Source organism: Auxenochlorella protothecoides, assembly GCF_000733215.1.
Source record: "Auxenochlorella protothecoides strain 0710 unplaced genomic scaffold scaffold33, whole genome shotgun sequence".
NCBI lineage: Eukaryota > Viridiplantae > Chlorophyta > Trebouxiophyceae > Chlorellales > Chlorellaceae > Auxenochlorella > Auxenochlorella protothecoides.
Window position 1 is genome coordinate 456,718 of NW_011934206.1, and position 26,834 is coordinate 483,551.

General features: G+C 66.1%; 10 protein-coding genes across 10 annotated transcripts in view; 6 read left to right on the top strand and 4 right to left on the bottom strand.

The window, feature by feature from the left end:
• Nucleotides 1-652: 652 nt before the first annotated feature.
• Nucleotides 653-4,716, top strand: F751_3175 (Cell division control protein 6-like protein; the record flags this gene model as incomplete). The annotated part of the gene is made up of 9 exons (XM_011399043.1): nucleotides 653-1,582; nucleotides 1,895-1,948; nucleotides 2,038-2,197; nucleotides 2,308-2,553; nucleotides 2,717-2,911; nucleotides 3,047-3,180; nucleotides 3,503-3,640; nucleotides 3,812-4,339; nucleotides 4,612-4,716. 9 exons carry the CDS (start codon nucleotides 653-655, stop codon nucleotides 4,714-4,716), a joined length of 2,490 nt encoding a protein of 829 aa, XP_011397345.1.
• A 1,184-nt stretch (nucleotides 4,717-5,900) lies between these two features.
• On the top strand, nucleotides 5,901-8,818 carry F751_3176 (S-adenosylmethionine decarboxylase proenzyme; the record flags this gene model as incomplete). The annotated part of the gene is made up of 3 exons (XM_011399044.1): nucleotides 5,901-6,579; nucleotides 6,855-7,678; nucleotides 7,901-8,818. 3 exons carry the CDS (start codon nucleotides 5,901-5,903, stop codon nucleotides 8,816-8,818), a joined length of 2,421 nt encoding a protein of 806 aa, XP_011397346.1.
• Nucleotides 8,819-9,915: 1,097 nt separating this feature from the next.
• F751_3177 (Oxidoreductase HTATIP2) lies at nucleotides 9,916-11,905 on the top strand (the record flags this gene model as incomplete). The annotated part of the gene is made up of 5 exons (XM_011399045.1): nucleotides 9,916-9,967; nucleotides 10,057-10,457; nucleotides 10,620-10,745; nucleotides 11,214-11,250; nucleotides 11,580-11,905. The coding sequence occupies 5 exons, from the start codon at nucleotides 9,916-9,918 to the stop codon at nucleotides 11,903-11,905; spliced, it is 942 nt and encodes a 313-aa protein (XP_011397347.1).
• Nucleotides 11,906-12,803: 898 nt separating this feature from the next.
• F751_3178 (Fructose-1-phosphate phosphatase YqaB) lies at nucleotides 12,804-15,215 on the top strand (the record flags this gene model as incomplete). The annotated part of the gene is made up of 6 exons (XM_011399046.1): nucleotides 12,804-12,932; nucleotides 13,184-13,304; nucleotides 13,519-13,801; nucleotides 14,430-14,628; nucleotides 14,819-14,950; nucleotides 15,099-15,215. 6 exons carry the CDS (start codon nucleotides 12,804-12,806, stop codon nucleotides 15,213-15,215), a joined length of 981 nt encoding a protein of 326 aa, XP_011397348.1.
• Nucleotides 15,048-15,443, bottom strand: F751_3179 (hypothetical protein; the record flags this gene model as incomplete). The annotated part of the gene is made up of 1 exon (XM_011399047.1): nucleotides 15,048-15,443. One exon carries the CDS (start codon nucleotides 15,441-15,443, stop codon nucleotides 15,048-15,050), a length of 396 nt encoding a protein of 131 aa, XP_011397349.1.
• A 233-nt stretch (nucleotides 15,444-15,676) lies between these two features.
• Nucleotides 15,677-17,797, bottom strand: F751_3180 (Oxysterol-binding protein 9; the record flags this gene model as incomplete). The annotated part of the gene is made up of 7 exons (XM_011399048.1): nucleotides 15,677-15,809; nucleotides 15,977-16,071; nucleotides 16,243-16,626; nucleotides 16,795-16,925; nucleotides 17,111-17,223; nucleotides 17,381-17,604; nucleotides 17,723-17,797. The coding sequence occupies 7 exons, from the start codon at nucleotides 17,795-17,797 to the stop codon at nucleotides 15,677-15,679; spliced, it is 1,155 nt and encodes a 384-aa protein (XP_011397350.1).
• A 518-nt stretch (nucleotides 17,798-18,315) lies between these two features.
• On the bottom strand, nucleotides 18,316-19,123 carry F751_3181 (N-acylneuraminate-9-phosphatase; the record flags this gene model as incomplete). Its single annotated transcript, XM_011399049.1, has 2 exons — nucleotides 18,316-18,544; nucleotides 18,774-19,123. 2 exons carry the CDS (start codon nucleotides 19,121-19,123, stop codon nucleotides 18,316-18,318), a joined length of 579 nt encoding a protein of 192 aa, XP_011397351.1.
• Nucleotides 19,124-20,157: 1,034 nt separating this feature from the next.
• Nucleotides 20,158-21,778, top strand: F751_3182 (Cysteine synthase, chloroplastic/chromoplastic; the record flags this gene model as incomplete). Its single annotated transcript, XM_011399050.1, has 4 exons — nucleotides 20,158-20,311; nucleotides 20,473-21,173; nucleotides 21,396-21,497; nucleotides 21,650-21,778. The coding sequence occupies 4 exons, from the start codon at nucleotides 20,158-20,160 to the stop codon at nucleotides 21,776-21,778; spliced, it is 1,086 nt and encodes a 361-aa protein (XP_011397352.1).
• A 702-nt stretch (nucleotides 21,779-22,480) lies between these two features.
• Nucleotides 22,481-22,825, top strand: F751_3183 (hypothetical protein; the record flags this gene model as incomplete). The annotated part of the gene is made up of 1 exon (XM_011399051.1): nucleotides 22,481-22,825. The coding sequence occupies one exon, from the start codon at nucleotides 22,481-22,483 to the stop codon at nucleotides 22,823-22,825; it is 345 nt and encodes a 114-aa protein (XP_011397353.1).
• A 421-nt stretch (nucleotides 22,826-23,246) lies between these two features.
• Nucleotides 23,247-26,834, bottom strand: part of F751_3184 (Vacuolar protein sorting-associated protein 45-like protein) — a gene marked incomplete at both ends in the record, with an annotated part of 8,088 nt that continues 4,500 nt past the window's right edge. The window contains 7 exons of the mRNA XM_011399052.1: nucleotides 23,247-23,324; nucleotides 23,659-24,180; nucleotides 24,475-24,565; nucleotides 24,668-24,747; nucleotides 24,892-24,972; nucleotides 25,648-25,959; nucleotides 26,276-26,762. Coding sequence (XP_011397354.1) covers nucleotides 23,247-23,324; nucleotides 23,659-24,180; nucleotides 24,475-24,565; nucleotides 24,668-24,747; nucleotides 24,892-24,972; nucleotides 25,648-25,959; nucleotides 26,276-26,762 — 1,651 coding nt within the window. The remainder of the gene's footprint in view (nucleotides 23,325-23,658; nucleotides 24,181-24,474; nucleotides 24,566-24,667; nucleotides 24,748-24,891; nucleotides 24,973-25,647; nucleotides 25,960-26,275; nucleotides 26,763-26,834) is intronic.

The window sequence follows — 26,834 nt, forward strand, 5'->3', positions numbered from 1 at the left end:
CCCAGTGAGAGGTGGCGTGCGCTGCGTGACATCCACGCGCCTGAGCAAGGTCGCTGAGATACACCACAGGGGGCTGCATCCCTGTTCCAGCCTCAGCGTCTTCTGCAGTGAGGGTGACGCGCAGGACCCTCTCGAGCGCGGAATTTTCGACGTAGTTTGCCATCATGTGGGTCTTGATCCCTCGGGTGGCAGGTACGAGCGGGGTATTGGCAACTAGCCCTCCTCGGGCGATCACTCCAGAACGTGAGAGCCCGGCATCATTGGCCCAAGGCTGACACGGCAATAGGCAAGCACCAAATATACAAGTTCTGACGTCAATATTCTATTCTGCGGATCCCCATAGGTCAAGTGTGGGTGCTACTGAAAATCTTGCACCCCCAACCAGGGCAATCGAGCGACGAAAGGAAGCCATGCACAGCATGACCGAAAATCCAAACCTCGGCGCGCCAGGTGTCCACTCGTTTAAAAATACGGAGGTACTAGGGCCAACTCCGGCGTCCCTCACACCGCGACGATAATTCCTACAGCACCTGAATTCAGTTCAGGGTGTTTTTCTAGGCGGCCGTAGCTGCGCTCCCGGCGGTGGGCCCATTCCCCTCGAGCCGCGAGAGGTCGCCGCCCTGAATTGCACTCGCAACATCCCGGGCCGGCCATGGCCCGCACCGACTACACCGGCTTCAGTCCACAGCTGACGGACTCTGATGGTGACCATCTCCTGCGCTCGCGCAACACGATGCGAGGCGGCCGCAAGCCCGTCGCGACTCCCAACGGAAAGCCTTCCGCAACCCGCGCGTCCGGCGTGCTGGGCGCCCTCCTGCAGTCCGTCAAGTCGGTGGGTCGTCGGGTGACCTCTCGAGCCAACAATTCCGCGCCCGGCTCCCAGATCACCCCCCGGCGCAGCAGCAAGAGGCTGGCCCGGGGCTCAGCCCCGGGTGGCCCGGACCCCCAGCCCCTCGGCACCGCCATCGCGACCCGCGCCTCCTCGCTGCGGCCCCGGACCGTGGAGCAGCTGGCCCACGGCAGCGTCACCAGGAGCGGCAAGCGCCGCACCCGCTCGCCGCCAGCCGAGCGGGGCGGGAAGGGGCTGGCCGGAGCGGAGGCCACCCTCCCCAGCGCCGCCAAGCGTCGGTGCCGGGCCGTGCCCCTCACGGCACGCGAGAGCGTCCCTGCTGCGGGCAGGGTCGCGGAGACAGAGCTCAGTCCCTTTGCCGAAGCAGCGCGAGTCGAGGAGCTCGGGACTCGCTTGACCCCGGCAGCGCTCACGGAGGGCCTCCTGGACCTCGGCGAGAGCGCGTCGCCCTCCACCCCCCCAGGCGTGGCAGACGGGGACGGCGTCGCCGGCCAGGCCGCCGTCCAGCCGATCCCCACGGAGCCCCCGCCCACGACGCCGACGAGGGCGTCGGCTGCCCCCAGCGCCGAGGCGCAGGAGACGCCCTGGCGGCAGGGCCTGCTGCCGTGCCTGGACCGCCTTACCAGCATCGGGCCCAAGCCCTCCCAGTCGGTGCGGGACTCCATCCTGAAGAGCCCCACGCCCCCGCGCCGGGCCACGATGGCCGGCGCCGGACCCCGGATCCGGGGCGTGGTGCGCATGCTGGTGCCGCCCCCCGACCTCGCGGGCATGGAGTCGGGGAGGGAGCCTGCGGGGGAGAGCGGCGCCGCAGCGGGGCCCGCGACCAGCGCGCCGGCCTCCCTGCCCGCCGGGCCCGACCAGGAGCTGCCGGGCGACCACCGGCCACGAGTGGCCGAGGTGGCCGCGCCGGAGCGGCCCAGCGACAGCCCTGCGGCCAACGGGCCGGAGACTGCGGGGCCCGCGGCCGGCTCGTCGGGGGAGGTCCCTGCCGTCCCTGCCGTCCCTGCCGTCCCTGCCGTCCCTGCCGTCCCTGCCGCCGCACAGCCCTTCCCCACGTGCGACGATCAGGCCTGGTGGGACCCCCTCGACCCCGCCAAGGTGAGGCGTGGGGGGAGGTTGGGAAGCCTGGACCAGGCCTCTCACCCCTGGCCAGAGTCTCAACGCCACCCCTCCGCACTCCCACCCAGGTCCGCGCAGCCAAGGCGGCGCTGCACGCCTCAGCGGACGCGACGGGCATGCTCCCGCTGTGCCGGGAGCGACAGGCCGCCGCGGTCACCGACTGGATCCGGGAGTGCCTGGAGTCTGGCACCGGCGGCTCCTGCTACCTTTCAGGCCCCCCGGGCACGGGTGAGGGGTCCGGGCGCACAGCCGGGTTGCAGCGGGTGCCTGCCTCTGCGACGAGACCGGCCTGCCCGGCAAATGAATCTCAAAAACATGCGCGCTGCCGCCCCTCGCAGGCAAGACGCTGACGGCACAGGCGCTCCTGCGTGGCGTGCACGACGAGATCGCGGCGGGCACCTTCCTCTCCCGGCCCGAGGAGCCCAGGACAGCCGGCCCCCGGCCGCAGCCGCCCGCCCTCGTCTCCATCAACTGCATGCGCCTGTCGGCCTCGGGGCAGGTGGCGGGCCGCATCCTGGACGGGCTGGCAGTTGCGAGCAGTGGCGAGCATGCCGCCAGCGTGTCAGGCAAGCCGCTGGTGTATGGTGTGGGGCTGGTCATCGCATGCCGCATGGCGCTCCGTGCCGACCAGGTTCTGGTGTCGCAAGGGTGACCTCAGAAGGCATGGCCATGCTCGCAACGGGCTCGCGATTCTCATCACACCTCCCCGGCAGTTTCGCCCAGCCCAACCGCCCCACTCCGCTGCAGGCGGTGGAGACCCCCTGGTGCTACCCTCCGGGACAGGGAGGTGGACGGGCGAGGCCGCCCTGGCCGAACTGCGCCGCGCCGTGGTTTCCCGCGAGGACACCGTGTCGCAGGAAAGCGCTGCGGGACCCCTGCCCCATGCCGCCCGCCGCCAGGTCTCCATCGTCCTGCTGGATGAGCTGGACGGGCTCCTGCACGGTGAGTGGCGTGGAGGGGTTGCCTGCGTTTTGAGAGTCGGCAGCTGGGTACAGTGAACGCTCGCAGCCCCGCCCTCCCCTATCCGTGCTGCGCTGACTGCCCCCCCCCGCACATGCTCACCACTGACTGCCCCAGGGTCGCGAGGCGAGGCCATGGTTGAGGACCTGTTTGCCCTGGCGCATGCGCCGGGCTCGCGGCTCTTGATCCTGGGCATCGCTAACACCGTCGACCTGGTGCAGCAGCTCCTGCGCCCCGGCGCCGCCTTCCACGTGAGTTTTGAGAGGGGTGCGAGGTGGAGGGGGGGAAGGGAGGGTGCAGGACGAATGTCTGGGGGAGGGACGTGGGAGGACCAAAGAATCATGGCTGGTGGGGTGGACAGGCTCAGCCATGGCAGAGGGCCGCAGCAGCTGATACATTCCTGAGCGGCAGGGTCATGCAGTGCGGAGGGGCCCGCCTCCTCGATCCTGATCACATCCAGTGCTATGCGTGGGGATGCCCCGTGCTGCCGATCCCTACCCCTGCGCTGCCCAGGACACCACGATGACCTTTCGTCACCCCCCCCCCTCCCACCCCCCTCCCCTATCCCTGCAGCGCCGGAACATCTTTCCCCGGCACGAGGTGTTCCCCGCCTACTCCCCGTCCGCGCTGACGTCGCTGCTGACCCAGCGCGCCGAGCGCCTGCCCGGCCCAGTCTTCGAGCCCAGGGTCCTGGAGCTGTGTGCACGGAAGGTGAGGGATCAAGGGTTGTCCCCTGGTCGCTCGTCGTCCGAGGGCCCATGGCTGGCCCCTGTTTCGGCCAGGCTCGCGATGCCGCATCCACACACTCGCCCCCGGTCCGCGGCACCCCCAGCGCCACCCCTCACAACCGCCCACCAGTCCCCAACCCACCGCCCCACGCAGATGGGCAACGGCTGCGGCGACATGCGGCGGGCACTGGAGGCGGCCGCCGCGGCGCTGGAGGCCTGCGTGCAGGAGGCGCGGCGCGACCAGGGCGCCGCGCACCGCGTCACGCTGCGCCACATGGCCGCCGCGCTGAGCGCGCTGACGGGCGGGGTCGGGGAGGGCAGCGCCGCCTGCGCGGCCATGCGCGCCCTGCCCCCCCCCCAGCAGCTGGTCCTGGCGGCGCTGCTGGGCCGCGCCCCTGGCAGCGGCCCGCCCAGCGGCGCCTCGTCGGCCTCCTCCGCCTCTGGCGGCTCGCGCTCCGCCTCCGGCGGCTCGGCCGCCTCCTCCGCCTCGCGCCCCGCCTCCGGCGCCGGCGCCTCGCTGGGCGGCCTGCACGCTGCGCACGCTACGCTGTGCCGCGAGGTGGGCCTCGCGCCCTATGCGTTGGCGGAGCTGGCCGCCGCGCTGGCCGTGCTGGCCGACCAGGGGCTCCTGGCCCTCGGACCCCGGAGGAGGGGCGAGGCCCAGCAGCGCGTGGCCCTCAAGGTGCCGCGGAACTTTTAGACATGTCTCTAGGGGGGTGAAGGGTCGGTGTTGGTATGAAGAGGTGGAGATCGAGACCTGGTCGCTGATACATGCTGGACGGCTGCGGCGTCGTGTTACCATGGCGGAGAGTTCCTGGAGGTGCCGCCAGGCTTCCCTGCAGCTCAGCAGCACGCCACACCCACGCAACGCTCGACTGCACCGGGATCAAAATACGTTTTATGATCCTGTCCAGTTCCTTCTAAATACACTCTACCACACACACCACACAACAGGTGCCGGAGGTGGACGTGCTGAACGCGCTGCGTAGCCTGCCGGTGGTCGGAACTGTGCTGCAGGGCCGCATGGCAGTCGGCCCCTCCACGTCCTTTTCCCCATGACGACCCCGGGCACATCTTCTTTTGGGTAGCAACAAACCCCACCTTGTGATCCCGCCCTCTGGGCCGGCTCACTCCTTTCGTGAGGCAGACTGGCGGCACCATCTACCCCGAGCATTGCACCTGCCACCCCTCGAGCTCCCAGTGGAGCTGCGGGGAGGGGCAGCACATGACACGCCGCGGAGCGACAAGGCCACGGACGTCCTGCGCCAGCGCAGCGGCGGCTTGTGGTATCTTGCCCGCGGGAATCCTTGCCGACACGAGAGACCAGACAGCGAACGACCCCCCTTCCCTTGACGTGCATGAAGACGTGTATGATACAACGAGTGCGCCATTCCGGCACTCATGTCTGTACACTGAGAGCGACCTCTGCCTCCCCAGGAAGCTGAGGCATCATGTGGATGGGATCGGTGGAAAGGGGGAAGGTACTGCAGGTTTCATGTTGCGACTCCGAGGTTGCCGCCCGCCGACCAGAAACCGCAATGTAGCTGCCACCGCCACCCACCTCGGGCATCATTTCCTCCTGCATTCATCCTCGTACCACCAAGGTCAGACCCCCGAAGTCTTGAGTATCGCGTGAGCTGCCAAGCAGACGACGCCGGACTGCCCAGCCTTAGCTCCGTGCCGCGTTCCGTCACCAAGCTGGAAGGCCCTTTGAAAAGTCCTTTTGCCAGCAGTATCCATGATCTCAGATCCAGAAAGTGATAGTAGACGCTCCTTTAGTGCTTCTAGTCTCCGTGGCAGCGGGTGCTGTTCCGGCAAGTTCGAGCCGCCGTTGCCTCCCATTCCAGCCGAGCTGCGCCCCGGAGGAATCGACCATACCGCAGGATTCCCAGACGTGAGTCCAGGGTTTGATGGCGGAGGGGTGTGTGCGGAGGGAATGGCTGTCGCCTGTCAAGTGAGCCTTGCCTTCCCAGGCTGGCATGGCAGGGTGGGTTTGACTGTCAGTACTCTGTGGCATGGTGGTGCGCCGGGCGCCGCCCACCCGGCAGCGGCTCGGTGCCATGCCCTCCTCGCTCGCAGCGCCCTCCACCCCCCCCCCCCCCCCCCTTCACCCCACACCGGGCCGCAGTGCGTAAAGGAGCCTTCATAGCGCCCCCTACCTAGCTAGCCAGGGATTTGCCCCCCCTGCCCCTAACCCCCCCTTCCTCGGTCCCCACCGTCTACCTTTGCCCCCCCTGGCAGCCATGTGCGTCGCCGCCCTGCCCTGCCCCGCCTTCGAGGGGTCTGAGAAGCGCATCAGCGTCAGCTTCTCCTCCCGTGCGGGCGCCGTCGGCGCCGGCCTGCGCGCGCTGACCCGCGCCGAGCTGGACGCGCTGATGGACAGCGCCGCCTGCCTCATCGTGTCGGTGCGCCACCACGCCAGCCACGACGCCTACGTCCTGTCTGAGTCCTCCTGCTTCGTCTACCCTGACCGCATCGTGGTCAAGACCTGCGGCACCACCCGCCTGCTGGCCTGCGTCCCCCTGCTCCTCCGCCTCGCTGCCGGTCTGGGCCTGGAGCCGGCCGCGGTCAAGTACTCCCGCGCCAGTTTCCTCTTCCCTGCCGCGCAGCCCGAGGAGCACGCCAGCTTCGAGGCCGAGACCGCCGTCCTGCGCGCCGCTTTTGCCGCGCTGCCCCTGGCCTCCGCCTACGTCCTGGGCGACGCGCTGGCGGGCCTGCAGTGGCACGTCTTCGCCGCGGGCGTTGCGCGCGGCGCGGCCGCAGTGGCGCAGGCCCCCCCTCCGCCCCCGCTGCACACCCTGGAGCTGTGCATGACCGGCCTGTGCCCGCGCAAGGCCGCCAACTTCTTCCGCACCGAGGCATTTGTGGACAGCCGCCGCGTGACATGCGACTCGGGCATCCAGGACCTCCTCCCCAAGGCCGGTGAGACAATGGTATGGGCTGCTTGAGGTTGTGCTGTGCGTGGAATTGCAGGTCTATGCCTTTGCGGGCCATGTGTGGATTGCTCTGTTATGTCTGGATCCACTGAAACCTGCCTCGTCACGCCTGCCCGGCCAGGCCTGGCTGGCCTTTGAAAAGGGATGACCACTCGCTGGGCACACTGTCCCGGCTGCCTGCCTGCCAGCCTGGCCACGTCCTACACCCCCCTCACACCCATTTTTTGACACCTGAGCTTCCGCCCTCCTCCCCACCCGCAGAGATCGATGACTATGTGTTCGAGCCCTGCGGCTACTCCATGAACGCAGTGGAGGCGGGGTCCTTCTCCACCATCCACATCACGCCCGAGGACGGCTTCTCCTACGCCTCCTTCGAGCTTTGCGGCTACGACCCCGCCACCATGGACGTGCCCGACCTGGTGGCGCGCGTGGCGGCCGTCTTCCGCCCCCGCCACATGGCGGTGGCACTGTCGGTGGACGCCCCAGCTGGCGCCTGCGTCGGCGACGTGGACGGCGCCACCTGGCGCGCACGGCGCTCGCTGCCGGCCGGCTATGCCTGCCACGCGGGGTCCTTCCAGGAGCTGCGCGCGGGCGGGCACGTCGCCTTCTTCGGCCTGGACCTGGAGGAAGGGGAGGCGTTTGACGGCCAGGCCGAGGACCTCCCGCACGCCGCCGACGAGGCCCTGGGCGCCGCCGGCCAGCTGCAGGCCGACTGCGCCGCCAAAGCCATGGAGCTGGCGCTGGAGGCCACGGCCGGCGTGCTGGGAGGGCACGCGGTGGCCGCCTGCGACGCCGGCGCGGGCAGCTCCGACGGCGGGTCGCCGCGCGGCGTGGTGTCTCGGGACACCCTCTCCTCCGTCCTCACCGACCTCGACTCGCTGGGCGAGGGCGCGGGCGAGTGGGGCGGCGGCCGCGCCACGCCTTCCTCCACCGCCTCGGAGGACGCGCGGCCCGTGGGGCCTCGCCCCCTGGGCGAGGTCCTGGCCCTGCACGGCGCCCACCCGCTGCCCGACGGCTCGCGTGCCTCGCTGGACGCGCACGCGGCGGCCCTGATCGCCTCGCGCGGCCTGGAGGACACCTTCTACGTCATCGACCTGGGGCTGCTGGCGCGGCTGGCGCTGGACTGGCGCGCGGCGCTGCCGCGCGTCGCGCCCTGCTACGCGGTCAAGGCCCTGCCGGACGCCGCGGTGCTGGCCACGCTGGCCGCGCTGGGCGCGCGCTTCGACTGCGCCAGCGAGGCCGAGCTGCGCGCGGTGCGCGCGCTGGGCGTGCCCGCGTCGCGCACCCTGCTGGCCAACGCCTGCAAGCGCCCGCGCGACCTGCGCGCCGGCGCGGAGCTGGGCTGCCCGCTGACCACCTTTGACAGCGTGGACGAGCTGCGCAAGGTCGCCCGCGCCTGGCCCGGCGCGCGCCTGCTCCTGCGCGTGCGGGCCGACGCGCCCGCCGCACGCTGCCCGCTGGGCAACAAATACGGCGCGGAGACCTGGGAGTGGGCGGCGCTGGCCGCGGAGGCCACGCGCCTGGGCCTGCCCGTCGACGGCGTCGCCTTCCACGTCGGGTCCGGGGCGGGGGCTGACGCGGCGGGGGCTTACGAGAACGCCATCGCCGTCGCCGCCGACGCGGCCGAGGTCCTGCGCGCCGCGGGGCACGCCGTCTCCATCCTCGACATCGGCGGCGGGTTCCCGGGCGGCGCGCTGGGCGGCATCGCGCCGGCCATCAACGCCGCGCTGGAGGCGCGCTTCCCGGGCGTGGAGGTGGTGGCCGAGCCGGGACGCTTCTTCGCGGAGCGCATCGCCACGCTTGCCACCGCCGTGTTTGGCGCGCGCGAGCGCAGCGCGGGCGGTGACGCCAGGGACGTGGACGCCATCGCCACCCCCACCGTCGAGGACCCCACCCTCCACCCCACCACGCGCGAGCTCTTCGTGACCGATGGCATCTACGGCTCCATGAACTGCATGCTGTACGACCACGCCAGCCCCCTGCCGCGTGCGCTGGCCACCGACGACCGCGCGCGCGGCGCTCTGGTCCCCACCACCGTGTTTGGGCCCACCTGCGACGGGCTGGACACGCTGGTGCGGGGCCACCCGCTGCCTGCCGGGCTGGGCGTCGGCTCGTGGCTGGTGTGGCCCGACATGGGGGCCTACACCATCTGCGGCGCCTCGGCCTTCAACGGCATGGACGCGGTGAATGTTCCCCGTTTCTACGTCTGGTCCGTGAAGCCGTGATGAAGGAAGCGTGGTGGTGGGAAGGGGGGTGCAGACGCATTCCCCTCCCCCCGCGGCCACAGGTGTCCCACAGCCATCCCTCCTTCCCTTGTCGAAAGCCTCCCCCTTTGGTGGGTGGTGGGAGCCATGCCGTGCTGCTCCTGTCGATCGATGCACCCGTCCAGTCTTCCTGCATGATTGCCACGCCTGATTTTATGACCTTCCCTTGCCCGGCTTTGTCACACCCCCGACCACAAGTGTGTGTGAATTTGTTGTAGAAGTAGTCTTGGAATTCCGACAGTTTACTATGAGGGGGTTGGTTGCGCGAGTGGTGTGTACAGGGACGTTCACAGCCCACCGCCTGCCAGTCCACAGCATCGTTGCCAATCCCCAAGGCCAGGATCATGCTGGGTTACGACCCTGGCCCTGCGACACTCTTGGGAGCTCAGCATCAGCCTCCAGGCGCTCAGCGTGGGCCTCCAGGCACTCGTCCAGGCACTGGACCTGGAAGGAGCATGTGTGGGGAACCCGGGGAGGGGTCATCCCGGGGCCCCTGCCCGCACAGGCCTCCACCGCATCCACTGCGACAGAGAGTTGGGAGGTCTGGTCCAAGGCCATGGAGTGAGCGCGTAGGTGCCCCTCCATCCCATAGCCCCGAGCCAGCTCACCCTCAGAGGGGCATACACTGCGCACCGCGCACCAGCCCGCCGCGGCACTGAGCTGGGAGCACACCTCCGGTTGCCGAGGGTGCTTGCGACTGCAGTCCTCGAGTGCTCGGAAGACTCGGTCACAGGAGGGAACTGGCGCGGGCATCCGAATCCATGGATGGTGCCTCCAGGCTGCGACAACCTTGATCGGCGCCCTCACCACAGCACAGCCCCTATTTCAATGTACTGTTGTTTTTTGCCATAGCACCGAGTGTTTCTGCCGTTGGAGACCGCTGGGTGGGATGGACACATGCCAACATAGCTCTCAGTCGGAGATCGCTACAAGCTCCTGCGCGCGCGCAGGGCCGAGACGAGACATATGCGGACACACAGGTTATTCGACAGGACACATGCAAGCAGGATTTCGGCTGCCATTTTCTGCAAGAATACTACTTGGTGTCACCTCGAATCATGGCAACTAAGAATTTGAAAGCCGTCGTCGTCGGCGCCACAGGCGCAGTCGGTGAGTAGTGTAGGGGACGCACGCCGAGGTAGGTCGTCTTGCGCCATCATGCCCCTTATAATGCTGCATACCTATGTGTGACATCGCAGGAGGGGAGATCCTGGGTCAGCTGCTCGTGAACCCCGCATGGGGAGAGGTCGTGGTCGTTGGACGTCGAGAGGCACCTGTCCCTCCCGAGTACAAGGGCTGGGACCCAGCCAAGCTGCAACATAAGGTCATCGACATGGACAACTTGGCATCGGAGGCGAGCTCAGCTTTTGAGGGGGCCGACACTGTGTTCTGCGCCCTGGGAACCACCCGCGCGACAGCCGGAAGTGCCGAGGCTTTCCAGAAGGTGGACCTCGAGTACGTCCGGGCCGCTGCTGAGGCCGCGAAGCAGGCCAAGGTGTCCCACTTCTCCCTCATCTCGGCTCAAGGGGCCAATCCCCGCATGTGGGCTTCCAATCTGTCACTTGCCCACTCACTCCTATACATCAAGACCAAGGGACTGGTGAGGAGGTTGACCACTGGTATGCGGGTGAAGGCAGGCACACAACCTGCAGTGCTCCAGCAATACCTGAAAAGAATCGGTTAGTCTGCATGCCTGGGAGCTGCGGTGGGCAGAAAACATCCACAGCAGCACCTCCGACGCCCCCTCCCCATCCAACCACAGGCAGAGGAGGCTGTCAAGAGTCAGGGTTTTGCCTACACCACCATCCTTCGTCCCGGCCTGCTGGCCCGTGGTGACAAAGCGCGCACTGCTGAACGCGCCTTCTCCTTCCTCCTCAAGGGCGTCCCAGTGAGTCAGGTGGCGCACGTGGCGGTGCAAGACAGCACGTCCTTTCATGCAGCCAAGGGTGGAGGAAAGCCAGGCGTGCGGGTTGTAGAGAATGGAGAGATCAAAAGCTGGCGCGATGCATAATCGTACTCAATGTATTTTCGGTATGTTCTGTAATCAATCTGTCATGCGGCGAGTGTGTGTCGTCAGGAATCGACTGCAAAGCTGACACCACGAAGAAGTCGGGACCCCTCGGGAGACACCCTGGGTGCGCCCCCTGGCAGGAATGGGTGGCCAGGCATACCGCGAGTGCCGCGAAGGAAGTTAGCTTCAAGCCACATAAATAGCAGGGGTCCTTCACAATTTCATTAATTTAATTTTCTATAACCTCGTTCGTGACCGGCCGCAACCTCCTCCCAACATGTTTGCAACTATTACCCCCACCACCCACTCATGGAGTGCATCTCGGTCCCTTCCCTTGACCGGTAGATCTGGGGTATCGAGGCCCGTGTCAACCCTTCGTGGAGTCTGTGTGTGTGTTTCCAACAACCAGTTCCCCAAGGGGCAGAAGCCGGCCAGCAAAGACTCAGTCGCGACGCAGGCCGTCAAAGACGTGCCCATCGTGAGACCGACGGCCCCGACGTCCACCACCCCTCTCGCTCCCCTGGACCCCAATGAGTCGAAGCTTCCCCTGCCGGAGACTAAGCCCTCGAACAAGAAGTCTCTGTGGGGTGAGTACGGGGGGGGCAGGGGCGGTGATGGGGCAATTGTTTTTCTGGCTGGTATGAAATCAGGGCTTGAAATGTCAGCCGTTCCTTCTGTCACTCATATCCACCACCCGATACCCCTCTCCAGAGGCTATGAGGTTTGATGGGCCTGCCCCCGAGCGCATTAACGGCAGGCTGGCCATGCTCGCAGTCATCACCGGAGTCTTGGAAGAGCTGAGGAGCGGGCATGGCATCATCTGGCAGGCGCAGCACCCCAACCCCCTGATCGCTGTGTCCTTCCTCGCCATCATCTACGCCAGCCTCGTGCCCATCCTCAAGGGAGCCGTGTACGAGGACTTCGGCATCTTCACCGTGGTCGCCGAGAAGCTGAATGGAAGGGCTGCCATGATCGGATTTGCGAGTCTCCTGGCACTGGAGGTGGTTCGCCAGGGAGCGCTCTTCGGCAGCATCTGATTGTTCCATATTCAATAATGTAGCCTAGCAACTTTTGCCCACGAGCATGCACTCAAAAGCTGCAATTCTTTGTAAGGATTAGATTCCTTCATCGTATCCATTCCCATAGTTGAAGCTTTGTTGGAAAAGGATAGTAGGAGGAGGGATTATTAATGGGTGAATCATTGCTTAACCTGTGACGGCGGAAAAACCCTCACGTGCTTCGATGTAGCTCAGAGCGTCCTCCTTACCACGCCACCCCTTCCACCCAGTACATTGACTTGTTCTGGCGTAGAGATTGAGAAGTCGCTTTCAAACTAGGAAAGTGGCGCATGGGATTCTCGAGTTGCCACAGCTTCGTACTGTCCACTGTGTCCGGCACGGTCTTAGCTAGGCCCACGCACGCCACGTTCGGCGCTCCCCGCAACGCCTGCCGACGGCAAAACCCCGAGCTACAACTTCGTGTCAGGCGCAGATCAGTCTCCGTCATGGCTTCCCAAATTCCCGAGGAGTATCTCCCTGCAGCCGCAAAGGGTGGGTGCGCGGGCATCAAATAGCGGTGCCGCTCACCTTCAAAGGGTTTGGTGCTGTCGTGATTGTGGCTTCAGGAACCCGAGCTGATGCGTGATGGCCACCCACCCACGCTGTGCAGGCCTGGTCTTTGACTTGGATGGCACAGTGAGTGGGTGCCGTGGGGCAGGTTTGATGAGGGGTAGGGAGCTGGTCAACCGGGGTCCCCGGCGCTCGGCTGCCCCCCAGTTGCCCCTGGGCGTGGGTGTCCAACTTCAGCCCAAAACTTCATGGCCATGTGCGTGGAAGCCTTTGCTGCTAATTCTTGCTACCCCCCCTCCCTGCAATGGTCGGATGCATGACACCGCTGTCACCTCACCATAACCTCGCTGATTAGGTGATGGACACCATGTCGGCCCACTGGCGGGCTTGGACCGATGTGACCCGTGAGCTTGGCCTGACCATAACCCCCGAGCAATTCCTGGGATTTGCTGGGCGGCCCACCTCCGGCATCTTTGCCAGCCTCTGTGAGGAGCAGGTGAGGCAGACGAGGGGGTTGGGGTTGGAGGGATGGCAATTCGATGAGGGTACAAATTTGCCGACAACGGGCTGGGTCATCCCCCAGCCTGGTGCTCTTTGTGCTCCCTATGTGCGGCTGCCGGCTGTCGATGTATTGCTCCTCCAGTCCTGCACTCGCCAGACCCTTTCCATGCAACCAGGCCGCCACCCCTTCAGCAACCAAGCTCTGTCAACCCCCCCTGCCTCCCCTAACCCCTGCTCCCTCCACAGAGCAAGACGATCGACATCCCTGCTGCGGTTGAGCTGAAGAACGCCAGGTACCATGAGGTTGCCGACGACACCAAGCTGGTGAAGCCGGTCGTAGAGATCCTGCAGGCTGCCCTCGCCAGGGGTGAGTGGGTGGGGTTGGGGGTCATGGGGCGGGCGGTGAGGTGCTGGAGAGGTCGCCACCCGACGTCCTCCCGCCTGGATCACAAGGCCTGTCGATGTACGACGTCTGTCGCTCCATGCTCCTGCTTTCCATCCCCCGTCGTTTTCTCTGGAGATGGTCTTGCGGCAAATCAGGGGGCCAACACATGATCAAGCCCGTCCTCACCGCAAACCAGGGCTGCCCTGTGCGATAGCCACGGGCGGGGACCGGTTCCAGGTGTACCCCTCCCTGGCCAAGTCAGGCCTCTGGACCCCAGACAACACCTCCAACTTCAAGGCGGTGGTGACCTGCACCGACGTGACCCACGGCAAGCCGCACCCGGAGACCTACCTCAAGGCCGCAGCGCTGCTGGGAGTCGACCCGGCCGACTGTGTGGGGTACGAGGATGCCCCCTTGGGAATGGAGTCCATCCGAAGGGCAGGCTTCCTGGCAGCGGTGGATGTGACGAAGATCCCAGGGTGAGGGCATGCGCGAGGCATGCGTGTTCCCATGGAGAGGGTCACACAGGCATGTTGGGAGTGTTTGTGTGGCTGCTGGCAGGTTCTCGATCTGAAACAGTCAGTCGCTGCGAGGCTGACTGATTTCCACGGTTGGCCCTATCTGTAGGTACCCTACCCTCGATATTTGAGACGGAGTGCCTGGCCTGCTGCACCTCTGATTGAAGTGCATCCGGTTGAGATCCTTTGCAACCAGACGTGAGGCGCGAACCAATGAGCAGAATCACCGACAGCTCCCGAGACGTTTGGTTCTCTTGCGGAGGGAACTCCCTTGCAAGCCATCGTTGCAGCAATAGCGTAAGAATTTATCCTTAGCAACGATGTCAGTTTGTCCTCCATCAGCGCAAGCGAGCCTCGCACCGAAGAGAGGGGTCACGCAGAGCAGGAGGAACCGCGCCCCGGCCCGCCACTTGTGCGCTCCATGCCGATGCGAGAACGCATTCCGGCTTCCTGGAGGAGGTGTCTGGTGGACCCGGCAGACCGACCCCGCCAAAGGCATCGTGTTCGGGGACCAGTTCGTCCTGTTCCGTCCCCCCACGCCTGATGCCCAGCCCCAGGCCGCATCCTCCGCCCTCACGCCCGTCAGCAGGGCAGGCCCGGTGGCCCGACCGAGACCCAGGCCCTCCTTTTGGCTGGCAGGGCGGAGCCTGGTGGATGGAGGGATCGTCATCGACGTGGAGGCCCAGGCGCTTGCAAGCCCCACCTCCACCGGCCTGGTCTGGGTTCGGACCGAGGGTAGCAGTGAGGGAGATGCGGCGGCCACAAACCACGCCCGGCGCACCCGCAAGGTGCGTGCCTGCAAGCAGTGGACTGGAACCCTGAGTCCTTGCTGGCCGGCCCGGGGTGCCAGGGCTAGGATCTTCCGAGGAAGGATCTGGCCCTTCACCAAGTCTCCGATTCACCAATCCCCGGGCCGTGCATTTTGCATGGCCAACTGCCTCGCCATCTGCCCTTTCCACTCGCAACACCCTCCTGCAGGTGAGGTTCACATGCAACCTCTGCGGCACACAGAATACCAAGCGCGTCAACCCCCACGCCTGGCACGCCGGCTCCGTCTTTGCGCGGTGTGCTGGCTGCCAGGGCGTGCACAAGCTGCAGGACAATCTGGAGGTGGGTGTCTGCGCAACGGTCCAGGGCAGGGGTCCCTGCAGGCTGAGAGGCTGCTCACCGCACGGCAGAGGCCCGGGCCCTCCTGGTTGGCCCGCTCTTAGGCCCTTCTTCGATCGGTTGTCAACCTGCCCTCCTTCTCAACAATCAGGTGTTTTTCGAGACAGGGCACGCGCCCTTCCCGCCGCCAGAGCTGCGCCAGAGTGTGCTCGGCAGCGAGCTGCTGGAAAGGGCGGCCAGGATCTGGCAGGAAAACCTTCGCAACTGAAGTTGGTGGCGACGCCCATGACACCCCTGTCGCGCCAGCCCTCGCTTGTATGATCCGACAATGCATGGCCGGCTCAGGAGGACGCGCCGACGCCTCCCTCATGCCGCCCTGTATATTCTGTGTACCCTTTGGTGCCGCCCCTGTATGGTGGCCTCCCCATTCATTCAGACCCCCTGTCACCCTGCCAGCTGATATCGCGTGAGCTCTTGCATGGGACGTTGTAGACATATCAATAGCAGGGAGGGTGCTGGACCAGCGCACAGACCAGAAGGGGTGGCATGTGTGCGCTTACGGAGCGTTCCGTCTGGATGCTGCAGGGTGAGCTGGATTTCTTTCAAGAATTATTCGATGCTTCCCAGGGTCTGACGCCCTCGGCTGGCGTGAGCCTACTCTGCACGACACAGTGCTTTTGGAAGTCACGGTGGGGAGAGGCTGCCCGCGAGCCCCTCCAGGCCACCCCATCACGCCGAGGCCCGCTTCAGGCCCTCCGAGCGCAGGCGCCGGTCCGCTCGCTGCACCTGCTCCAGCTCCACCTTGGCGCGCTGGGCGGCGTCCAGAGTGCCGGTCTTCAGCTGCACTAGGTCGTTCCGGAACCTGCAGGTGCGAGGGTGTGGCGTTTAATGTGAATCACTCTGTACTTGGAAAATTAGGCGGGATAGAGGTGGCCTCGCATGCTCGACACAAGCTGGCAAGTCTGTGCACAGCCAGGCCCCCCCCCTCCCCAAGGAGAAAAACAAAAACAGGAAGGGACAGTGGCACACCTGCAGTCCGAGGGCAGAGCCTCCCGCTCCGCGATCGCTCGGTCCACCGGCGTCTTCACCGCGTCCCACACCGTGTGCAGCTTCCCGTTGCACACCTGGCGCGTCGATCCAGGACGGCGGGGGTCAGGCCGCGCCACAGCTCCACGGGCAATCGGAGGGGAGGCCACTCGGGGCATACAACCCTCCACTCCCTCGCCCGCCCGCCCACAGGGGTGCCGAGGGGACACCCCCTACTCCAACCCCCCCCCCCCCTTGTCCACACTCACCCCCTTCTCCCACTCCAGGTGGCTCAGCCAGGACCCTGTCAGCACGTCCAGCTCCTCGCCGTCCTTTCCTCGCAGCACCCCGTGCACCGCGTCCTGGGCGTGCGCCTTCTTGCGCCGGAAGAAGGAGCGGAAGAAGCCCGGCCCCTCCGTGTCGATGTCCACGTCGCAGGTCAGCCCGTGGGCCGCGTCCTGGAAGCGCATGCTGCCGCCGTACTTGAGGTACCGCTCCCCGAACAGCACGCCGCGGATGGTCAGGTACGGCATCTCCCAGCTGACCTCCGCGTCGTCGTGGGAGAAGCGCACGGTGTTGGCCCCCGTCTGCTGGCCCTTCACGCTGTTGCCCCGCGCCGAGGCCGCCCACGTCCCGTTGCCGAAGAAGTGGTACTTTGGGGGGCGGAGGGGGGGTTGGGGGTGGGTTGCGGAAGCAGTGACCACCTTCACTGGGAGGGTCCTTCGCAAGGGTGCAGCCTCTTCATACTGGGGCCAAGCCGGGGCCGGGCATGCTGCCAGCACCATGGACTCGACCTCTCAGGCCCACACCACCGCCCTCACCCGGGCGTCATGGTCGTAGACCTGCCAGGAGGAGATTGGGGGGTGGTGTGCGATCTGCTCGATGTACACCTGTGTGCCGTTGGGGTAGGCCCCCTGGAAGGTCTCGCCCAGGATGGGGTTGAAAGGCTTGCCTGTGGCGGGTGCATGGAGGGGAGCAGGTGGGTAGGACAGGTGGGGCGACGGCCGTGGCGGCCATGCCTGACAAAGGCGGCAGGGGACATCGTGCCGGCGCGGCGACAGGGAGCCCAGTGTGGCCGACGGCGCGTCGCGCCTCCCGGCGCCAGCGGTCCCGAGCTCATGTGACCCCGACACCCACCAAAAGATATCTGCTGGCGCAGGCCCGAGATGGCAAAGGCGACGACCAGCTTCAGCCGGTCCACCGGGTCTTTCGCATCGGCGGCCAGCTCCAGCAGCTGCAGGTAGCTCCAGCTAGCGCACCGGGGAGGAGGCAGCGTTCAGCACGAGCCGCATTCCCACCTTCTCAATCATGCTTTGCATGCAGCACTCTGCTCCATGCATGGAGGCTGGGGGTCCTCGCTGGCATCAGCCCTGGACCCCTCCCACACCACCCCCCATTTCTGCACACTTGTCACACATGCGCTCCAGCCAGCTCCGTGGCTCGAAGAGGGTGACTGGCATAGAGATGTTCGTCAGACTCAGGCCGTCCTTGAGCATGTGCACGCCGATGCCCTTCAGCCACTGCCACACCGCGGCACGCTGGGCTTTCATGGCCTTCACCTCCTCGGGCGACTCATACCGGTAGCCCCCCTTGCCACTGCTGTTCGCCCTCAGCTCTGTGTGCGCATCATCCTGTGTGGAGTAGATGGAAGAGGTCTGGCGTCATACTCGTTGCTTCAAGTAGATGCCCATCCCGAAGACCCCTCGCTGGCACAGAGGTCGTGCCACCCGCCAAGGACCGCACACTCACCAGGTGCAGGCGAGCCAGGGCCTCTTCCTCGTGGTCTAGCTCGATAGAGCCATTCGAATGGACTTGTGGAGCCATGTGTGCGAGGATCAGCCCTGCCTGCCCTTCACGGACGGCACCGAGGTGCGACGTGACCTCGGCAGGCTCTGAGGGTATAAGGGGAACACAGTGTCGGCTCAACTGGCAAGGCTAATCGTGCCTTTAAACGCCGGCTCTGATTGATACAGCTGCTGTGTTGAAGCGTCACATCATCTGGAATCTCAGATCGGCGCTCGGCATGACATCATCACGTGAGGGACGGCCACCATGGCAGCAGCTGCTTGCTCGTGGGAGGCAGAGGTTCTCAATCTAAAGCTAAGGGTGCCACCATCATCAGCAGGATGTACTGCATTATTCACTATGCCAAAGAATGGTATTGCACATTGCTGGGATGAGACTCGGCGGCAGCGCCACTACGGGTGCCAAAGTGAGGCCTCAGATCGACCCAAGAAAGAGCGAGGCAAAGTTGCCACGGTGCAAGGGACAGAATTATACATGCAGTTCTGGATTGTGGGGTGTCGACGAGTGTCTCTGGGATGGCACCGTTTGCCCACATGTCACCGCGGCGGGCCGGCATTGAGCTGATCAATCAGGGCGGGGAGCTCTACGACACTGGACACGGTGAACGTGGGCATCACGGCTGCGCCTTCAGGCACCGCCTTGCCGGTTTCATTGATCCACACTGTGGCAAGAAGGCCAGCCTCCTGACCCCCAACCACATCGCAGATGTAGTTGTCGCCCACCATGATGGCCTGATCGGGGGTGCAGCCCGCCAGCTGGCAGGCTCTGTGGTGTTGGGGTGAGCGAGGGAAAGCAGGAGTGATCGTCATGTTGAGTGCAATTCAGGGAAGGTGTGTGCGCCTGGGCCCATACACTCAGCGGTGCAGCGGGCAACTCTGGAGGGCAGTCTGGCTTGTAGGAAGCCCGCCAGGTTGATGCACTCGGCAACCAGACCCTGGGCACCCCTACGCGTGGGTGGCACTCTCCAGGCCCACCCACCCCTCAGCGTTCCCACCTGTCATAGATCGAGCGGTGCGGCTTCTCGTATCGCCCGGCCGCCACCTCGTCACCCCCGATGATGACATAATCCACCAGGTTGCGGGCGCCGCAGGCCTCCAGCTTGGACGCCTGGACGTCAGAGTGGCCATTGGTGATGATGACGGTGGTGAGGCAGCTGGACCGCAGCGTGCCCAGCATCGACGCCACAGCGGGTAGGAAGCGAAAGGCCTCTATCCTGCTGGTGCAGAAGCGTCGCTGGAGGGCGGCCGCCGTGGCAGCGGCTTCCTCCAGCACCACTGAGGGCTGGGCTTGCAGGGCCTGGAGCCACAGGCCTGTCCGCCACTCTTCGACATCCACCTGACCCATAGGGGGCGGAGGAAGGTTGAATTCGGGGTCTGTACGGCGGCAAACAATTATCTGACCACAGAGGTGCTATGGGGCGGCAAGATCACCATTCAACTCAAGAGAACTAGTTCATCCGCAGGGGGGCACAAATCGGCATGCGATACTGGCGGGAGCCACACCAAATGGCATGATTCGCACTCATGTATGGCCCATAATACTTTCCACTGCTAGAGTCTTGAAGCAGCGAAACCTGGGGAGCTCTGTTTTGGGTTTGCTGTGCTGGCGCAGCCCCGGGTGGCAGGGGCTTGAGGGGGAGGCCGCTGTCAGCACACAGGCCGGGGCTGGCCAGGGACGCTATACTATCCAATACCACCCCCCCCGTGCACCCACCTGGTGTGTCGGATCCCAGGGCGCCTCCTTGAAGAGCTGGCGCCAGTCAGCCAGCAACTTCGTCGGGTCCACCGCTGGACAGTGCTGCGACGCTGCCTGGGCCACTTCCTCCAAGGCCCTCACATCACCCTTGGATGTAAGTACCAGGGTGTCATCAAGGTCTGCAGTTTAGGGATGGGTCCGGATCTAACACTGCATTCAGGTACCCAGTCACCGACGGCAGGTGCTTGAGCCAGCGGAGTCGCTCACCTAGGAAGACGGCCCGTACCCTTACCATATCCTAATTTGGAAGGTACTTAAACATAAATCAGTCGCGAGATGGTTGTACAGATAATCACTGCTGCCGTTCCAGCTGACTCCCCCGACATGTTTCATGTAGCGCGCGCCAAGTCGGAGATTTCTCGCTTCAGGAGCGAGCGAAGCCTGTGCCAGCAAAATGGGGACGTACCTCCCAATCCCACGAGATCTACCCCTCGTTCCGACCAGACCCTGCAATAAACCCACTGAAACATTCTTTCGCTCGTGTCCAAGCGCACATTGGCGAACCGGCACTATGGGCGGATCACACAGGTGCGACTTCGTCCGCGCGATGGGTGGTGGGAAACTCGCGATGCCGGAATGCGACCGGTGTTCGTGCCAATGCGATGAGGATCTCATGGCCTTTGATGAATTTCCCGTGCAGTAAGAAGGCCGGGGCGCCTGCCGACCCCCTCGTGACTGTTCTGGAGAACAAGCCATCCAGGAACCTGGGCGCCACCGACACCGCGGCGGTGCCGGCCAAGAAACACGGTGTGGCCAGCAACGTCACCCAGCTCATCGGTGAGTCCCCGGTCACGGCCGGCGCGAGCCCGTCCCCCCCGTCATGTGGGCGCCACGCGACCGAGCCACATGACGGCATGTGCCCGGAGGCCCTGGCGCCACCCGCCCTCTCTCGCCGCAGGGTGCCGATGCACACCCATCCTCACGGCCCACTCCCACAGGCAACACCCCCCTGGTGCGCCTGAACCGCATCGCGGAGGCGGAGGGCGCCAAGGCCACCATCCTGCTCAAGCTGGAGTCAATGGAGCCCAACTCCTCGGTCAAGGACCGCATCGGCCTGGCCATGGTGGAGGACGCGGAGCGCGCGGGGCGCATCGCCCCCGGCAAGACCACGCTGGTGGAGCCGACGTCGGGGAACACGGGCATTGCGTTGGCCTTCGTGGCCGCTGCCCGCGGGTACAAGCTCATCCTGACCATGCCCGCCACCATGTCGCTGGAGCGGCGCATCGTGCTGCGCGCCTTTGGCGCGCACCTGGTGCTCACCGACCCGGCCAAGGGCATGAAGGGCGCGCTGCTGAAGGCAGAGGAGATCGCGGCGGCCACGCCCGACTCCTACATCCTGCAACAGTTCGAGAACCCCGCCAACCCGAAGGTCCACTATGAGACCACGGGGCCCGAGATCTGGCGGGACGCTGGCGGCGACGTCGACGTCTTCGTCGCGGGGGTGGGCACCGGCGGCACTGTGTCGGGGGCGGGGCGCTTCCTGAAGGAGAAGAACCCGGGGCTGAAGGTATTCGCCGTGGAGCCCACCGAGTCCCCCGTCATCTCGGGTGGCTCCCCAGGCCCGCACAAGATCCAGGGCATCGGCGCCGGGTTCATCCCGAAGAACCTGGACGTCCCCATCCTGGACGGCGTGGAGAAGGTGTGGTGGGGGAGGTGTGGTTGTGGAAGGGAGGGGCGCCATGCAGAGGTGGAGTTTGGGGGGTGGAGAGCGCGGAGGGATGCTCACCATGCATCCTGCATCGTCTGCTTCCAGGGGCCGCAGCCCACCCCCCCCCCCCTCTAAAAGGGAAAGAAACACCATGCATTCACCGGTCCACTGACGCTCGCACTTCCCCCCGACCTGTAATACATCATCGCGCAGGTGAGCAGCGAGGACTCCATCGCCATCTCCCGCCGCCTGGCCACCGAGGAGGGCATCTTCGTGGGCATCTCCTCCGGCGCTGCAGTCCAGGCTGCCCTCACGGTGTGTATATGAGGGAGAAGGGGAGGCAGGAATGCGCCGCGTGTCGCGGGCCGGTGTAGCTCTGTACCATGCCAATGTCTTCGGGTCTCGGAGGCTTTGTCCCCCCGCCCAACCCTCCCACTCACCCCTCCCACCACCCTTGTCCCGGGCAGCTTGCCAAGCGCCCCGAGTTCGAGGGCAAGACCATCGTGGTCATCGTCCCCTCCTATGGCGAGCGCTACCTCTCCACCCCTCTCTTTGCCGCGCTGCGCGAGGAGGCGGAGAAGCTCACCTTTGAGTGAGCAGAGCAGGTCGCCCCGTCCTGTATTCTTAGGATAAAGAGCAATCAGTGCATCTGTCCGTCAATGCCTGTGGCCCCCGGGTGCCGTGCCCTCCGCCCTCCGCATGCCTCCCTGTATTGTAGTATCACGCCCACACTATAGTGAACAGTGTGCGCGCGCCCAAATTTTCTCCGGGAGCCGTTCACGGGGCAGGGCGCGGAGCCTGGGATTAACGTCTCATGTCGGGGCGAGCACCTAAACCCTGTGATGATTCTGCTTCCTGCATGTTGATCACCTCGACAGGCGGTCCCGCGTACTGCCGAAATCCGCGCATCCGTTTCTGGCCCCGTAACCCTCCTGCCAGTTGTTCCCCTGTCCGGATATAGTAGGCTGGGTCCTCATTCGTAAGCCACTGTATCGTATTTCATAGCATTTAAAACTCCTAAGTGAGCATACGAAAGGGATAGTGGCGGGCTGGCCGCACTGTGGAGCACCTCTCTCGGACTACGTATCTGAGCTTCCCCACATCTTCCACAGGCTCAGGCCATCGGGGCGGGGCACCCCATGCCGGACATTGCGATACCTGCTGCTCAATCGGCTGCACAGCATAGCCCGAGAGCTGAGGCGGACCCCTTGGTCCGCAGGGCCCCCGAAGCCCCAGCCAAGCCTGACAGCGGCTCTGGGAAGGAGCCAGCGTCGCGCGGGCCAGCCTCGCGCCACACCATGCCCTCGACCACCTCCTCCACCTCCCTCCGGTCGCACTCATCAGGGGCTGAGCTGGCTCGCGTGCCCCTGTCGTACTCGGCGCTGCCCCAGGCCCCCTCGCCCTTCGACTTTCCCCACCACCAACAGGAGGCCCCAGCCGGATGGGCTCCCGCACAGGGCAATGGCTCGCAGCGCGTGCAGGAGCGGGGCGCGGGTCCCCTCAATGGGACTTCTGCAGGCCGGCTGGAGGGGAAGGGCTACGGCAAGGGCAAGGAGCGCGACTCACACTTTAGCCAAGGCACCACTTTCTCTGATGCCGACTACGTCGCCTCTGCCAAGGGCGGGTGCTGCAGCGTGCAGTGATCCGCTGAATGGCGTGTACGTTGCCTCCCGTGACCCTGGTAGTCGGCTGCTGATGCCGGCCTGGCCACTGGGAATCCGCTGGAAGGGCAGGCTCCCCGACCCCGGCCCCAGCCCCAAGCTTGCTTGCGGCACTTCCCTTTTGATGCGCAAGGTACTGGAGGTGGCCGATGGGGGGTTGGGCTCGCAGACCACCCTGTCCCGGTCGAGCACTCAAGAACCACCCCATACACTGTGTCGCGCTGCCCAAGGGCCCTTCCCCGCTGCTCAGCACCTGCCACGCTCTGGCTCGAGTCTCTGCCACCTGGCCAGCCTGTCGAACTCGCTTCCTACACCACCCCTCTTGTGCCTCTGCCACTGTACCCTGCTGTAACTCGTGTGTGCAACCAATCAGGGGGTACATGGCTGGACCAGCAGCCCAGCATCAGAGGTTGGAAGGAAGAGCCAGAAGGTGTTTCATGTGGTCGTACACCGTGAAGCCGATGGCGGTGGAGGGGACGACCTGTGTTGGCAGTGGTAGTTGGGGCCAGGTTGTTTGTGGGATTGGACCCTGGGGGCAACGACGGAATGCGCTGGGTCGCGGCATTTCGGAGAAAAGTTGGCACCAGGAGTCCAGTGAAGTCACCAAACGAAACGGCAGCGGCTTGCCAGTCCCTGCCGAGCAGTGCTGACCGGGCCCAGGGAACGCATGCCCATCCTGGCCGTGGTAGCTTGCCATCCGACCAGATGCCATCCCCCGCACAGCGCCTGGGGCGATTCCCACCCCCGGGTTACCTGCCTGTACCTCATCCTGACCCCCCCCCCCCCACCACACACACTCCCCCCCAAAAGGATACCTTGAGGTAGTTGATGCTCAGCCCCACGAACAGCGTGCGCCAGCCCTGCACGCGCGCGATGAGCAGAAGGGCCTGCGGCGTGGAGCGCAGAGCCAGGCCTCCCGTGGACAGCCGCCCCGTCATGCCCGCGTGCAGGCTTTCCAGCTGCAGCGCCTCCACCTGCATGCGCCGCCGCACAACATCAAAGGGGTAGGTCGCCGTCTGCGCCACCAGCCCCGCCAGCCCGCCAAACGTGAGCATGACGGGGACGGGGAGGCGCGGGTGGGCGGCCCCTGGGTTGGGCGTAGAGCCGGCGGCAGTACCGTCGCCGGCGGCAGTACTGCCGCCGGCGGCCCGGTGGTGGTACTGCTGCTTCAGGCTCTGGTACACGTAAAACTTGAGCCCGGCGTAGGGCAGGATGCCGTACATGGAGGCGCCCACGCCGTGGTAGGCGCCGCGCAGGCCCTCGTGCCGCAGCGTGGTCGCCAGCATGGCGCCGATGCCCAGCCGCGCCCGGGCGGGAGGGGCTTTCGGTGGAAGTGTCTGGCTGGGTGCGGCGGGGGTTGCCGCCGTGGACGCCGTCGGGGCGGCCGAGGGAGTCGCTGCTGCCCAGGGTGCCGCCGGGTTCTGCGCCCCAGGCCCGGCCGACGGTCCCCCGGGGGCGTTCAGGTACCGGGGCCGCGGGGCCTCGCCGGCCGCCTCGCTGGTGTAGGCCAGCCGTGTCCGCACCAGGTCCAGCGGGTAGGTGACCAGGACGGCGCTGGCGCCGGCGCCGGCGCCGGCCGCCAGGTCCCAGACGGGCGGCACGCTGCGCCCCGGCGGCCCGGCCGCCATCACGTGCTCCACCAGCAGGCGGCGGTAGTGCTCGTAGGCCGTGAAGTGGATGGCGGAGTAGGGCACGATGCGCAGCACGCTCGCGCCGTTCCCCCTGCGGTTTGGAGGAGTCTTGCGTGTCGGAGGGAAGCGGTTGGCGGGAAGCTGCGCACACCGTCCCGGCATTATATGCATGGGCCCCGGCGCGCCAGCATACCTGAACAGGCCCGAGAAACCCTCGTGCCGGTAGATGGCGGCCAGGGTTGCAGCCAGGCTGCCCGAGGTCAGGCGACCCGTCTGCGCGTGTTGGAGTGGGAGTGAAGTGCCTCTGAGGCTGGCATGCGGGGGGTGGGAGCTCATGCAGGAACTGGTCACACAAGGGGGCCACACTGCCAAGCGATTCCCAAAACACACCGCCCTCCGCCTCGACGCTGGGCGGACCTGGAACAGGATCTTGGCGCGCTCCAGGGGTGCCACGCACGTCTTCCCGGTGATGCCGGCCAGGCTTCCAGCCATGAGCTCCTGTTGGGGTGGGGTGCATGATGCATGGAACCCGGTCTCATCGATCCATGATGGACCTGGAGAGCTATCCCCAACCCACCAGGCCGCCGCCAGGTTCCCAGTCCCACCCTGAAGAACAGTGGGGGTGTCGCGCAAGGCCTCCACGACCGGTGTCCGGCCGCTGGGCCCTGCCTCAGCCATGTCGGAGCCTGGATCGACAGCAGACGCCCTACAACTTTGCAAGGAACAAGATTGAGGGATACCGGTATATGATCGCGCTTCAGGGGTCGGTCGGGGGCCTGGATGACCGTGGCACGCGGGGGTGGGGCCGGGGCGGTCTCGGGAGGCTGGCCCGTGGTCAGCGCCTGAGCTGTGTCAAGGCTGCGCAGTCTCAGGAGGACACCTTTGTTTAAATAGCGATATAATATTCTCGGGGATAGAGGGTGGCTACATCATGGCGTTCAGGGAAGGCTCAGAGGGCACTGGTCGCAAGCTCGACATCGCGCGCGACGAGGGAGGAAGGGGGTAGGGGGGGGGTGAGCACCAGGTGGGAAGTAACGGGCGTCTCCTTGTGCCCATTCTCCCAGGGCCTGTGCCCTCGAGCAACGGACCTCGGGACACAAAATCTCAGCACGGTCGGCTGACGCATCATCGAAGCCCCAGCCTGCCCTGCGGCGCGGGCGTGGCGGCCGCCACCTCCGCCAGGTCCCGCAGGAAGGAGCTGCTGTTCTGCACCCCAGTGCCGCCCAGGAGCACTCTGGTCCCCGGCGGCAGCGGCCCCTCCCCCTTCGCCGCCGCCGCGTTGAGCCCCGCCACGGCGGCCGCCTCCTCGTACGTGGTCCCGCCCACGACGAAGGCCACGATGAGGCGCGGCGGCGGCGGCGGCGGCCCAGCCCCCGCTGCGCGGTCCGCGGCGGGGTACTCCGCCTCCGACAGCTTGCCCTTGGCCAGCCGCTCCAGGGTGCCCACCAGCGGCGGCACATGCTGCGTGTACACATTCTCCACGCCCTTTGAGAGGGGGGAGAGGGGGTGCGGGGGTGGTATGGCAGCTGGGGGACAGCTGGGGTTGCAAAGCAAGGTACGGGCCGGGGGTGGACAGGGGGTCTTGCCACCATGCTTAATGTGCCACGACTGGCACAAGGGCCCCCCACCGGCATCTGTCATACCCCTCCTGCTCCCACGCGCAGGTGGGCCCGTCATACGCACAATCGACAGCCCCATCCGTGCGGCTCCCATGCCACCCCCCTCTGCCCTGCCTGGGCAACCCCCTGCCCCCCGTCGACACTCTCCTCCCCCACCCAACCACCCAACCCCCACCACACACCTTGATGTGCTGCTTGGCGAGCACCGCAAAGCGTGAGGACAACGTGCGGTCCTGGAACAGGTCGGACACGCGCTCCTTGGCGCCGCAGCGCGCCAGCAGCGTGCCCAGCAGCGCGACGCGCTCGCGCGGCACCCCCGCCTCGCGCAGCTGCTGCGCCAGCGCCGCGGCCTGCGGCCCGCCGTCGCGCTCGTAGCGCAGCGCGAACAGCGCAGCCAGGCGCAGCCAGTCGTCGGGCGCGTGGGCGGGGTCGCCGACCGCGCGGCGCACGGCCTCGGCGTGCGCGCCCAGCGCCGCGCCGGCGCAGGCCAGCTCCTGCTCGACCTCGGACACCGCCATGAGCCCGCGCGCCTCCACCGCGGCGCTCAGCTCGCCCATCAGCGTCACGTGCTTGTATGCCACGCCCTGCTGGTGCGAGAGAGACCCCAGGTTCTCCACAAAGGCGCTCATGGCCTCGATGCTGGCCAGGTCCCGCCCCGCCCGCTGCTCGCTGTGTGGGGAGGGGGGGTGGGAGGGGGAGGGGGTTTGAGTGCTTGAGAGTCGTGGGGGGGGGACCGGCGGA